The 12,579-nt window shown below is 47.7% G+C and overlaps 2 protein-coding genes across 4 annotated transcripts in view; one reads left to right on the top strand and one right to left on the bottom strand.

The window, feature by feature from the left end:
* The window catches only part of rmdn1 (regulator of microtubule dynamics 1), a 10,116-nt gene extending 2,823 nt beyond the window's left edge, over positions 1 to 7,293 (top strand). Inside the window, exons 4-10 of one of the 2 annotated variants that reach the window (XM_079806640.1) lie at positions 661 to 820; positions 908 to 997; positions 1,074 to 1,129; positions 4,642 to 4,729; positions 4,809 to 4,839; positions 4,929 to 5,062; positions 5,134 to 7,293. In XM_079806640.1, coding sequence (XP_079662766.1) covers positions 661 to 820; positions 908 to 997; positions 1,074 to 1,129; positions 4,642 to 4,729; positions 4,809 to 4,839; positions 4,929 to 5,062; positions 5,134 to 5,178 — 604 coding nt within the window. In that variant the 3' untranslated portion in view covers positions 5,179 to 7,293. The remainder of the gene's footprint in view (positions 1 to 660; positions 821 to 907; positions 998 to 1,073; positions 1,130 to 4,641; positions 4,730 to 4,808; positions 4,840 to 4,928; positions 5,063 to 5,133) is intronic. The other variant, XM_079806641.1, reaches the window with a different exon arrangement.
* Positions 7,294 to 7,299: 6 nt separating this feature from the next.
* The window catches only part of wwp1 (WW domain containing E3 ubiquitin protein ligase 1), a 34,612-nt gene continuing 29,332 nt past the window's right edge, over positions 7,300 to 12,579 (bottom strand). Inside the window, exons 22-24 of one of the 2 annotated variants that reach the window (XM_079806638.1) lie at positions 8,156 to 8,252; positions 8,002 to 8,074; positions 7,300 to 7,934 (exon numbers count right to left, since the gene is read on the bottom strand). In XM_079806638.1, the coding sequence (XP_079662764.1) occupies positions 7,835 to 7,934; positions 8,002 to 8,074; positions 8,156 to 8,252 (270 nt within the window). In that variant the 3' untranslated portion in view covers positions 7,300 to 7,834. The remainder of the gene's footprint in view (positions 7,935 to 8,001; positions 8,075 to 8,155; positions 8,253 to 12,579) is intronic. The other variant, XM_079806639.1, reaches the window with a different exon arrangement.

Genomic DNA, 12,579 nt, shown 5'->3' with positions numbered 1-12,579 from the left:
TAGTTAGGGTTAGGATGATGTGAGGATTGCTGCTCTCTGATGGTCTGCTGTTGCTCCAGTGATGAGACAGGGCTAGGGTTAGTTAGGGTTAGGGTTAGTTAGGGTTAGGGTTAGGATGTGAGGATTGCTGCTCTCTGATGGTCTGCTGTTGCTCCAGTGATGAGGCAGAGTTAGGGTTAGTTAGGGTTAGGGTTAGTTAGGGTTAGGGTTAGGATAATGTGAGGATTGCTGCTCTCTGATGGTCTGCTGTTTCTCCAGTGATGAGACAGGGTTAGGGTTAGTTAGGGTTAGGGTTAGTTAGGGTTAGGATGATGTGAGGATTGCTGCTCTCTGATGGTCTGCTGTTGCTCCAGTGATGAGGCAGAGTTAGGGTTAGTTAGGGTTAGGGTTAGTTAGGGTTAGGGTTAGTTAGGGTTAGGATGATGTGAGGATTGCTGCTCTCTGATGGTCTGCTGTTGCTCCAGTGATGAGACAGGGTTAGGGTTAGTTAGGGTTAGGGTTAGTTAGGGTTAGGGTTAGGATAATGTGAGGATTGCTGCTCTCTGATGGTCTGCTGTTGCTCCAGTGATGAGACAGGGTTAGGGTTAGTTAGGGTTAGGGTTAGTTAGGGTTAGGATAATGTGAGGATTGCTGCTCTCTGATGGTCTGCTGTTGCTCCAGTGATGAGGCAGAGTTCCTGTGGCGTCTGGCCCGAGCGTCCCGGGATCTGGCTCTGCTGTCCAGCATCAGCGCTGAGGAGAAGAACCGACTCACATACGAGGCCTTTGACTTTGCCAAGCGAGCTCTGGAGAAGAACGAGTCTTCCTTTGCGGCTCATAAAGTACAGCATGTTTATCTGTTCTCTATTCTCTGTTCTGAGTATTGCCGTGTTTCAGTGAGTTGGTGTTGATCCGCCTGTCGTCTGCAGTGGTTCGCCATTTGCCTCAGTGATGTTGGCGATTATGAAGGAATCAAAGTCAAGATAGGAAACTCCTACATCATCAGAGAGCATTTGGAGGTGAGATGTTGATTGGCTTAAAGCATCACAGTTCAGCTCTGAGTGAGTGACACTTCTCTAACGCCCATTTCTACAGCGAGCAGTCGACCTCAACCCAAAAGATGCCACGTCCATCCACATTCTGGGATACTGGTGAGTGTGTGTTGTGGTGTCGTGTGAGTGTGTGTTGTGTGTGTGTGTTGTGTGTCTGGTGAGTGTTGTGTGAGTGTATGTCGTGGTGTCTGGTGAGTGTGTGTGTGTGTTGTGTGTGTTGTGTGTGTGTGTTGTGGTGTGTGTTGAAGCAGACAAACTGGCTAAACCGACCATCTGCTAGCTGTCTCACGTCAAGCTAAGGCTGCAAAGCCGCCCCCTCGCTTCAAAAATGGCAGGACAATCACTGCCGCTACTAAAGATTGCTTTTTAAATAATCTCCCTCATCAGTATCATCTGCTCAGCATCCCAGATAGTATAGAAGAACTCGATGTTGCAACAGAAACTATTGACTCTCTCTTTTCCAGTACTTTAGACACAGTTGCTCCTCTGCGCTTAAAGAAGATTAAAGAAAATAGTCCAACGCCGTGGTACAACGAGCACACCCTCACACACACACACACACATACACACACACACACACTCTCGGGCCCTTAAAACAGCAGCCAGAAAAATGGAGCGCAGCTGGAAGAAAACAAAACTAGAGGTCTTTCGTAATTCGTGGAAAGAGCACATGATCACATACAGAAAGGCCGTAAAAACTGCTAGATCTGCTTATTTCTCGACTCTATTAGAAGAAAACAAACACAACCCGAGGTGTTTATTCGATATAGTGGCTAAATTAACCAAAAATAAAGCTTCAACTTCTGATGTTTGTAAACAGCACAGCAGTAATGACTTTATGAACTTCTTCACATGTAAGATTGATAATATTAGGAAGAAAATTTGAACCATGCAGCGTCTACTACAGTATCACATCAGACAGAGCATTGTAGTGTCACTGAGGAAAAATTACACTCATTCACTGCTATAGGAGAACACACACACACACACACACACACACACACACAAACACACACTCATTCACTGCTATAGGAGAACACACACACACACACACACTCATTCACTGCTATAGGAGAAGAAGAATTGGCTAAACTCGTTAAATCATCTAAATCAACAACATGTATGCTCGACCCTATACCGACTAGGCTATTAAAAGAGATGCTACCAGAGGTCATAGATCCTCTTCTTAATATCATTAATTCATCTTTGTCATTAGGATATGTACCGAAAACTTTTAAGTTGCCTATTATTAAACCACTTATTAAAAAAACGTAACTTTAATCCTACAGATTTAGTCAATTATAGACCAATCTCAAATCTACCCTTTCTGTCAGAAACACTAGAAAAGGCAGTGTCTTCACAATTATGTTCCTTTTTAGAAAGAAATGGTATCTGTGAGGATTTCCAGTCAGGATTTAGACCGTATCATAGTACTGAGACTGCTCTCATCAGAGTTACAAATGATTTAATCTTATCATCCGATCGTGGCTGTATCTCTCTATTAGTGTTACTCGATCTTAGCGCTGCATTTGATACTATCGACCACAACATTCTTTTGAATAGACTCGAAAATTATGTAGGTATTAGTGGAATTGCTTTGTCATGGTTTAAATCATACCTATGCGACCGTTATCAGTTTGTAGTAGTAAATGAAGATATGTCACACCGATCGCAAGTTCAGTATGGAGTACCGCAAGGCTCAGTGCTAGGACCGCTACTCTTCACCCTGTACATGCTACCACTGGGAGATATCATTAGGAAGCATGGCGTTAGTTTTCATTGTTATGCTGACGATACTCAGCTCTATATTTCTTCACGCCCTGAAGAAACTTAATAATTCACAAGATTAACGGAATGCAGAGCTGATATAAAACATTGGATGACCAGTAATTTCCTGCAATTTTTAATTACTGGACAAAAAAAGCTCCACAAGTAGTGCCCTAGAATACTGTCTAACACTTGATGCTGCTCTGTCAAGTCCTCGTCGTCAGTGAGGAACCTGGGTGTGCTCTTTGATACCAATCTTTCGTTTGAAAGCCACGTTTCTAGCATCTGTAAAACTGCTTTCTACCATCTTAAAAATATCTCTAAATTACGGCACATGCTCTCAATGCAAAATGCTGAACAGTTAGTTCATGCGTTCATGACCTCAAGGCTAGATTATTGTAATGCTCTACTGGGTGGTTGCCCTGCTCGCTTAATAAATAAACTCCAGCTGGTCCAAAACGCAGCAGCTCGAGTTCTTACTAGAACCAGGAAGTGTGACCATATTAGCCCAGTTCTGTCAACACTGCACTGGCTGCCTATTAAACATCGCATACATTTTAAAATCTTGCTTATTATTTACAAAGCACTAAATGGTTTATCTCCAGTACTTGAGCGAGCTCTTAACACATTATACTCCATCACGTCTACTGCGGTCTCAAAACTCTGGCCAGTTGATCATACCGAGAATATCCAAATCAACTGCAGGCGGTCGATCCTTTTCCTATTTAGCTCCTAAACTCTGGAACAGTCTTCCTAACATTGTTCGGGAAGCAGACACACTCTGTCAGTTTAAATCTAGACTAAAAACACATCTCTTTACTGTGGCATACACATAAAACACTTTCTCAATGAAATGATTGTTAGGCTGCATTAACTAGGTCAGCCGGAACCGGGAACACTTCCCATAACACCTGATGTACTCGTGACATCATCAGAAGAATGGCATCTACGCTAATGATAGTCTCTCTGTTTTATCCCGAGGTTTACTGCAGTCAGCCGGATCCGGATCAGATCGTGATCAACACATGACCAACACATGACCAACACATGACCAACACAAGACCAACACAAGACCAACACATGACCAACACATGACCAACACAAGACCAACACAAGACCAACACATGACCAACACATGACCAACACATGACCAACACATGACCAACACATGACCAACACATGACCAACACATGACTCTGAAGTGTCTGAGAGACTGTGATTATCCTCCTCCTGAAACTGCCTCATCGTCACGGCATCCTCAATAAACCCGTCTCTGGCGTGTTGCCTCCGATCCTTCGAATATTCCGATCTATTATGACCTCTGACCTGTAAAGTTGCCAGAATAATAATCATACGCTGTTTGTTAATTGGCCAGAGGAGAACTGCCCCCCCGACTGAGCCTGGTTTCTCCCAAGGTTTATTTTCCTCCATTCTGCTCCTGATGGGGTTTTGGTTTCCTTGCCACTGTTGCCTCTGGCTTGACTTGCTCAGTTGGGGACACTACATTTTTCAACTAAATATAATTATTAAACTAAATTAACCATATAAACTAAATTATTGATCTAAAGCCCACACTGTCACTGTATGATAATTGAAATGAACTGATGACATCAGCGTTTTCTCCAGAATGGCTGTACGGCTGAATACAATTATGCTGCATTATTTTCCTGTTTAACACTGTAAAGCTGCTTTGAAAAAATCTGCATTGTTAAAGCGCTATATAAATAAGGTTGACTTGACTTGAGGTGAGTGTGTGTTGTGGTGAGTGTGTGTGGTGTGTCGTGGTGTCTGGTGAGTTTGTGTGTGCTCCTCTGAAGGCGTCCTGACCCTCGTCTGCTCCTCAGGTGTTTTGCGTTCGCGGAGTTGCCGTGGTACCAGAGGAGAGTTGCAGCCGTTATATTTGCGTCTCCTCCGACGGCCACATATGAAGAGGTCAGTGAAGGAGATTATTATGGGCTGTGGAGATGGAAATGTTATTTGGGCTGAAACTGAACATGTTTGTCTCCGTCAGGCTTTGGCGTTTTTCCTGAGAGCTGAAGAAGGTTCCATATGAACACAAGCACCTTCATGATGTTTTATTTATTTTACACGCGACTGATTGCCACTTTAACGTTTTAATATTTCACTTTAGTTGACCCGAATTTCTACAGCAAGAACCTGCTGATGCTCGGGAGGACGTACCTGATGCTGAGGGACGTCCAGCAGGCGGCGCTGTGGCTCAAGAGAGCGCGCGACTGTCCTGCGGTCACAGAGGAAGACAAACAGGTGCAGTCATCGGTCAGATTTACCTGTCCAATCATCTGCAGACGCTGACCTTTATGTTTGACCCCATGCAGGTCCATAAGGAAGCGCTGGAGCTCCTGAAGAAACTCAACGGATGATCCCGCTCCTCTAACCCGGACAAGCTTTGCTCTTCATGTGTGTACGATGGAGATTTGCTATCGATTAATTTACACTCTTTAATGTGTGGCATTAATAGACGCTGGACGAGTCTGAGCGTGAATGCGGACTGTGACTGACCTGTGATTGACCAGTGACTGACCTGTGATTGACCAGTGACTGGCCAGTGACTGACCTGTGATTGACAAGTGACTGACCTGTGACTGACCTGTGATTGACCAGTGACTGACCTGTGATTGACCAGTGACTGACCTGTGATTGACCAGTGATTGACCAGTGACTGACCTGTGATTGACCAGTGACTGACCTGTGATTGACCAGTGACTGACCAGTGATTGCCCTGTGACTGACCTGTGATTGACCAGTGACTGACCTGTGATTGACCAGTGACTGACCTGTGATTGACCAGTGACTGACCTGTGATTGACCAGAGACTGACCTGTGATTGACCAGTAACTAACCAGTGATTGGCCTGTGACTGACCTGTGATTGCCCTGTGACTGACCAGTGATTGGCCTGTGACTGACCTGTGATTACCCTGTGATTGACCAGTAACTAACCAGTGATTGGCCTGTGACTGACCTGTGATTGCCCTGTGACTGACCAGTGATTGACCGGTGATTGGCCTGTGACTGACCTGTGATTACCCTGTGATTGACCAGTAACTGACCAGTGATTGGCCTGTGACTGACCTGTGATTGCCCTGTGACTGACCAGTGATTGACCGGTGACTGGCCTGTGACTGACCTGTGATTGACCAGTGACTGACCGGTGATTGGCCTGTGACTGACCTGTGATTGGCCTGTGACTGACCTGTGATTGCCCTGTGACTGACCAGTGACTGACCTGTGATTGACCAGTGACTGACCTGTGACTGCCCTGTGACTGCCCTGTGATTGCCCTGTGATTGACCAGTGATTGACCGGTGATTGGCCTGTGATTGCCCTGTGACTGACCAGTGATTGACCAGTAACTGACCAGTGATTGGCCTGTGACTGCCCTGTGATTGCCCTGTGACTGACCAGTGATTGACCGGTGACTGGCCTGTGATTGCCCTGTGACTGACCAGTGACTGACCTGTGATTGACCAGTGACTGACCTGTGACTGCCCTGTGATTGCCCTGTGATTGACCGGTGATTGGCCTGTGATTGCCCTGTGACTGACCAGTGATTGACCAGTGATTGGCCTGTGACTGCCCTGTGATTGCCCTGTGACTGACCAGTGATTGACCGGTGACTGGCCTGTGATTGCCCTGTGACTGACCAGTGATTGACCGGTGATTGGCCTGTGACTGACCTGTGATTGCCCTGTGACTGCCCTTTGATTGCCCTGTGACTGCCCTTTGATTGCCCTGTGATTGACCGGTGATTGGCCTGTGACTGACCAGTGATTGGCCTGTGACTGACCTGTGATTGACCAGTAACTGACCAGTGACTGGCCTGTGATTGGCCAGTGACTGACCTGTGATTGACCAGTGACTGACCAGTGATTGCCCTGTGACTGACTTGTGATTGGCCAGTGACTGACCTGTGATTGACCAGTGACTGACCTGTGATTGACCAGTGACTGACCTGTGATTGACCAGTGACTGACTTGTGATTGACCAGTGACTGACTTGTGATTGGCTAGTGACTGACCTGTGATTGGCCAGTGACTGACCTGTGATTGACCAGTGACTGACCTGTGATTGACCAGTGACTGACCTGTGATTGACCAGTGATTGGCCTGTGACTGACCAGTGATTGGCCAGTGACTGACCTGATTGGCCAGTGACTGACCTGTGATTGACCTGTGATTGGCCAGTGACTGACCTGTGATTGACCAGTGACTGACCTGTGATTGACCAGTGACTGACCTGTGATTGACCAGTGATTGGCCTGTGACTGACCAGTGATTGACCGTGGGCCGGTGGCGTTGGGATGAAATGCTGTGCGTTTGTGTTTTGCTTTATTGACATGGATCAGATTTCCAATGTTTAGTCAGGATTTTGGGATGTTCCCTCTTCCTTGAGCAAATGAAATAAAGCGTCATAAACTAGAATAAATTTATTTTATGTTCTGTGAAATGAAAATAAACTCCACTTGAAGAAGACGAGAGACTCGAGTTTGTTTGAACTCATATTTTAATATGAAATATTCATGGACAGTTTTCCTCCCCTGACGGTCAAAGGCCACAGAAATGATGATCAGCCGCTGCCGCCCCTCTGACCAACACTGACCGCCAGCCGAAAGTGCCAACCCTGTCCAGATCCTGATGAGCGATATGAGCGGCCCGTCCTGTCGTCCGCAGGCGGCCATGCAAGCGCTGAGTCTCCGGATCAAACTACAGGCGTTCTGGAAGAGCTCTATAAAACTAGAGCCGCAAGAGTTCGAGTCTACAGGGAAATCCTCTCTAATGGTTTCAGGCTCATTTTAAAAACCCGCCAAACGAATAAACCCAAGCGTTGTGTATAGATATCAGCAAAGACCAGAAGCCCAACCGCTTGCATATTCACGGGGAGTCACGTGATCACTAGATGAGCTCTTAAGATAAAGATTTGGTTTAAAATGACAAAATAGCTTATTTACATCAGTAACGTCTGTGCAAGATTCATGGTTTGTTTAACTTGGCGGATGTGTGTCCGTGAGGGGCCGTCCTCACTCCTGGCCGAAGCCCTCGGTCTCCTCGATGGCGAAGAGCAGCTTCTCCTTCAGCTGGTCGAAGCTCTTGTAGGGAGGCAGGTCCAGCCGGTTGAAGCTGCAAACAGAAGAGCGAGTGAGCCGAGGTCAGACGCCTGGGGTCAAACCTCCTCCTGTACACTCACCAGGTGTGACTCCGCGGAAGCCACGTCTCCTTGCCCACCTTCTCGATGCAGAACTTCTGCGGTCCGTTACTTCCTGCGGGCCCAGAGTCAGAGAAAGGGTTAGCGGGTCGTTTACAGCCCTTCTGTGCATGTGTTAGTGCGGCTCAGAACGCACCCATGAGCTCAGCGAAGCCGCCCAATGGCAGCCGGCAGGTGCCCGTCACAAACTGCATCAGACGCAGACGCACCTCGTTGTCCACCTCCTTCACCAGCTGCACACACACACACACACACTCTCTGAGTCCTCTACCACCTGACGCTCAGACTGTTCAATACGACGTGTGGCTGTAATCAACCAAAGAAAATGTTAGTCGACTGAAGTCCTGAAATTTTCGACTAAAAATGACGTTAGGAAAAAAAGCGTTAAATGAATTATCTGTGCACTGTGCGTTGGTGGCCTTGTTGTCTGCATAAATTAATTATAAATAAACATAAGCTGTTGGGCTATTTGCAGAATATGAAATGGTTTTTGAGCTGATGATTTTGCACTGAAGTGAGTCTGACACGCGAGTCTGTCGTCACATCAGCTGCGCTATATCACAACCTATGATCTCCCAAAATATAGTCCTGTTGTCAACTAGTGACATCATCACAATGTAAGATTACAAATTTATACATTGTTATATCTAGGTTCCAATGTAATAGAATATAACTGAAAACATGATCTATATTTGTTTTACATTTTGAAGTAAACGTGAGGAAATTCTAAGGAGATTACGTCAGGCTGTGTAAGTGTTTGAGACATTAAGTCTTTTGTCTTTATGCACTTCCTGACTATTTACCATGACACGTTTAGAGCAATACTGCCTGAGTGATTGGATTAGCATCTGTGCATTTGAATGGCACTGTTATGCTGATTGAATTAGGAAAGGTCACACCGTTATGTCTAAGGTGTGTCCTTTACCTACACAACATATGCATTCGTTTGTTTGAATGTCTCCTCCCCTGCTGTATAACCCCTCCCCCTGCTGTATAACCCCTCCCCCTGCTGTATAACCCCTCCCCCTGCTGTATAACCCCTCCCCCTGCTGTATAACCCCTCCCCCTGCTGTATAACCCCTCCCCCTGCTGTATAACCCCTCCCCCTGCTGTATAACCCCTCCTGCTGTATAACCCCTCCCCCTGCTGTATAATCCCTCCCCCTGCTGTATAACCCCTCCCCCTGCTGTATAACCCCTCCCCTTGCTGTATAACCCCTCCCCCTGCTGTATAATCCCTCCCCCTGCTGTATAATCCCTCCCCCTGCTGTATAACCCCTCCCCCTGCTGTATAACCCCTCCCCCTGCTGTATAACCCCTCCCCTGCTGTATAACCCCTCCCCCTGCTGTATAACCCCTCCCCCTGCTGTATAACCCCTCCCCCTGAAATGTAGATAAATTGCATTGTTTTGTACTGTTAAGTTAGACTTTTTTCGGACGACCTGCAGCACAGAGAGTTCTCATTAAAAGAATAACTTCTGTTTGAACGCGATCCCGACGTCTCCTGGTCTTCACTTCTGAGTTTCCTACACTTTAGAAGATAAAAGTTCACAACAACAAGACCTTTTGAGGAATATGCAACATAATTTAGAAGATTGTTTTTGTCATCTGTAATATAATAACTGACAGACACGATCATCAGACACTGAACACAGGGTCAGCTCAGCGGCTGAGACATCAATAGACGATTAACGTAAAGCTTTTACTCTTAAACACAAAAGGCACGTCCACTTTAATAAAAGAGGAATATTTATTAAACAAGCCAGATCAAGAGCAGAAACTAAATAAAGTGCATACCTGAAAAATAAAGCATAGGGCTCAAAATTAAATAATAAAGTGACCAAATCCAATAAATAATACTAGAAATAAATCTGCAGTTTGCACAATAATAAAAGAGGGATTCTTTAAAGGGCATATTGCAGGTTAGAGACTCCAGAGAGTCAATGTATAGAAAAATAATGTAGGAACTAGATTTTCTTTAAAATATACTTATGAATACGCTTTTAAGGCTTTCGGAGTCGTTTTGTGAGAGAATTTTACTTCCGCATCTAAAAATGCCAAAACCGGACGTGATGTAACGAGAGGGAGTGCGGAGAATTTCAGCGATAGGAAAACAATGGACCGCAATGACAGTTATAAATGTTTATTAATACTCATATGGCAGACCACAGCCATACAATTATGACACACATTAGGGACAGGCCAGGATTAGACAGAACAGCGATCAGAGGAGGCCGATGAGTATTAGTGTGAGGAGAAACAGTGGAGAACAGTGTTAGCTTATAGATACGCTAGCTAACAATATGAACACTGCTCAGATCACAATACTGTACTGATCATCATGTATCAGGCAATAGGGATAATTATGATTTTTAATTACAATTATATCTGCATTTATGTTAAAACCTAGAGACTTACAAACATCAAAATGTAATTTATTAATATGTATTTGTGTCAAAATGACATAAAAAGCTTTTCCTATATTCTATTTGGCCCTGAAACGCTTCCAACGTTTGCGTCACGAGAAAAACAGGCGTCAGTTCTGTTTCTAGCACGGGTTAGGGTTAGGGCACGCGTGTTCAGCGGGTTAGGGCACGCGTGTTCAGAGGGTTAGGGCACGCGTGTTCAGAGGGTTAGGGCACGCGTGTTCAGAGGGTTAGGGCACGCGTGTTCAGAGGGTTAGGGCACGCGTGTTCAGCGGGTTAGGGCACGCGTGTTCAGAGGGTTAGGGCACGCGTGTTCAGAGGGTTAGGGCACGCGTGTTCAGAGGGTTAGGGCACGCGTGTTCAGCGGGTTAGGGCACGCGTGTTCAGAGGGTTAGGGCACGCGTGTTCAGCGGGTTAGGGCACGCGTGTTCAGAGGGTTAGGGCACGCGTGTTCAGAGGGTTAGGGCACGCGTGTTCAGAGGGTTAGGGCACGCGTGTTCAGAGGGTTAGGGCACGCGTGTTCAGAGGGTTAGGGCACGCGTGTTCAGAGGGTTAGGGCACGCGTGTTCAGAGGGTTAGGGCACGCGTGTTCAGAGGGTTAGGGCACGCGTGTTCAGAGGGTTAGGGCACACGTGTTCAGAGGGTTAGGGCACGCGTGTTCAGCGGGTTAGGGCACACGTGTTCAGCGGGTTAGGGCACGCGTGTTCAGCGGGTTAGGGCACGCGTGTTCAGCGGGTTAGGGCACGCGTGTTCAGCGGGTTAGGGCACACGTGTTCAGCGGGTTAGGGCACGCGTGTTCAGCGGGTTAGGGCACACGTGTTCAGCGGGTTAGGGCACACGTGTTCAGCGGGTTAGGGCACGCGTGTTCAGCGGGTTAGGGCACGCGTGTTCAGCGGGTTAGGGCACGCGTGTTCAGAGGGTTAGGGCTAGGGCATGCATGTTCAGAGGGTTAGGGTACGCGTGTTCAGAGGGTTAGGGCACGCGTGTTCAGAGGGTTAGGGCACGCGTGTTCAAAGGGTTAGGGCACGCGTGTTCAGAGGGTTAGGGCACGCGTGTTCAGAGGGTTAGGGCACGCGTGTTCAGCGGGTTAGGGTACGCGTGTTCAGAGGGTTAGGGCACGCGTGTTCAGCGGGTTAGGGCACGCGTGTTCAGAGGGTTAGGGCACGCGTGTTCAGCGGGTTAGGGTACGCGTGTTCAGCGGGTTAGGGCACGCGTGTTCAGCGGGTTAGGGCACGCGTGTTCAGCGGGTTAGGGCACGCGTGTTCAGAGGGTTAGGGCACGCGTGTTCAGCGGGTTAGGGCACGCGTGTTCAGAGGGTTAGGGCACACGTGTTCAGCGGGTTAGGGCACGCGTGTTCAGAGGGTTAGGGCACGCGTGTTCAGAGGGTTAGGGCACGCGTGTTCAGAGGGTTAGGGCACACGTGTTCAGCGGGTTAGGGCACGCGTGTTCAGAGGGTTAGGGCACACGTGTTCAGCGGGTTAGGGCACGCGTGTTCAGAGGGTTAGGGCACGCGTGTTCAGAGGGTTAGGGCACGCGTGTTCAGCGGGTTAGGGCACACGTGTTCAGCGGGTTAGGGCACACGTGTTCAGCGGGTTAGGGCACGCGTGTTCAGCGGGTTAGGGCACGCGTGTTCAGCGGGTTAGGGCACACGTGTTCAGCGGGTTAGGGCACGCGTGTTCAGCGGGTTAGGGCACGCGTGTTCAGAGGGTTAGGGCTAGGGCATGCATGTTCAGAGGGTTAGGGTACGCGTGTTCAGAGGGTTAGGGCACGCGTGTTCAGAGGGTTAGGGCACGCGTGTTCAGCGGGTTAGGGCACGCGTGTTCAGAGGGTTAGGGCACGCGTGTTCAAAGGGTTAGGGCACGCGTGTTCAGAGGGTTAGGGCAAGCGGGTTCAGCGGGTTAGGGCTAGGGCATGCATGTTCAGAGGATTAGGGCACACATATTCAGCGGGTTAGGGCACGCGTGTTCAGCGGGTTAGGGCACGCGTGTTCAGCGGGTTAGGGCACGCGTGTTCAGAGGGTTAGGATTTAGGATTAGGATTAGGATACAAGAATTTAGGCAGAATATGAATCTGAAACACTATAAACGTGTCATCCCGCCGGTGAGAGGTCAGGGAGTGTGGAAGGAAAGCTCTGA

Source organism: Gobio gobio, assembly GCF_949357685.1.
Source record: "Gobio gobio genome assembly, chromosome: 23".
In the NCBI taxonomy this organism is placed as follows: Eukaryota; Metazoa; Chordata; class Actinopteri; order Cypriniformes; family Gobionidae; genus Gobio; species Gobio gobio.
Note: the sequence above shows the minus strand (reverse complement) of the source record. Positions and strands in the feature narration are given on the sequence as shown.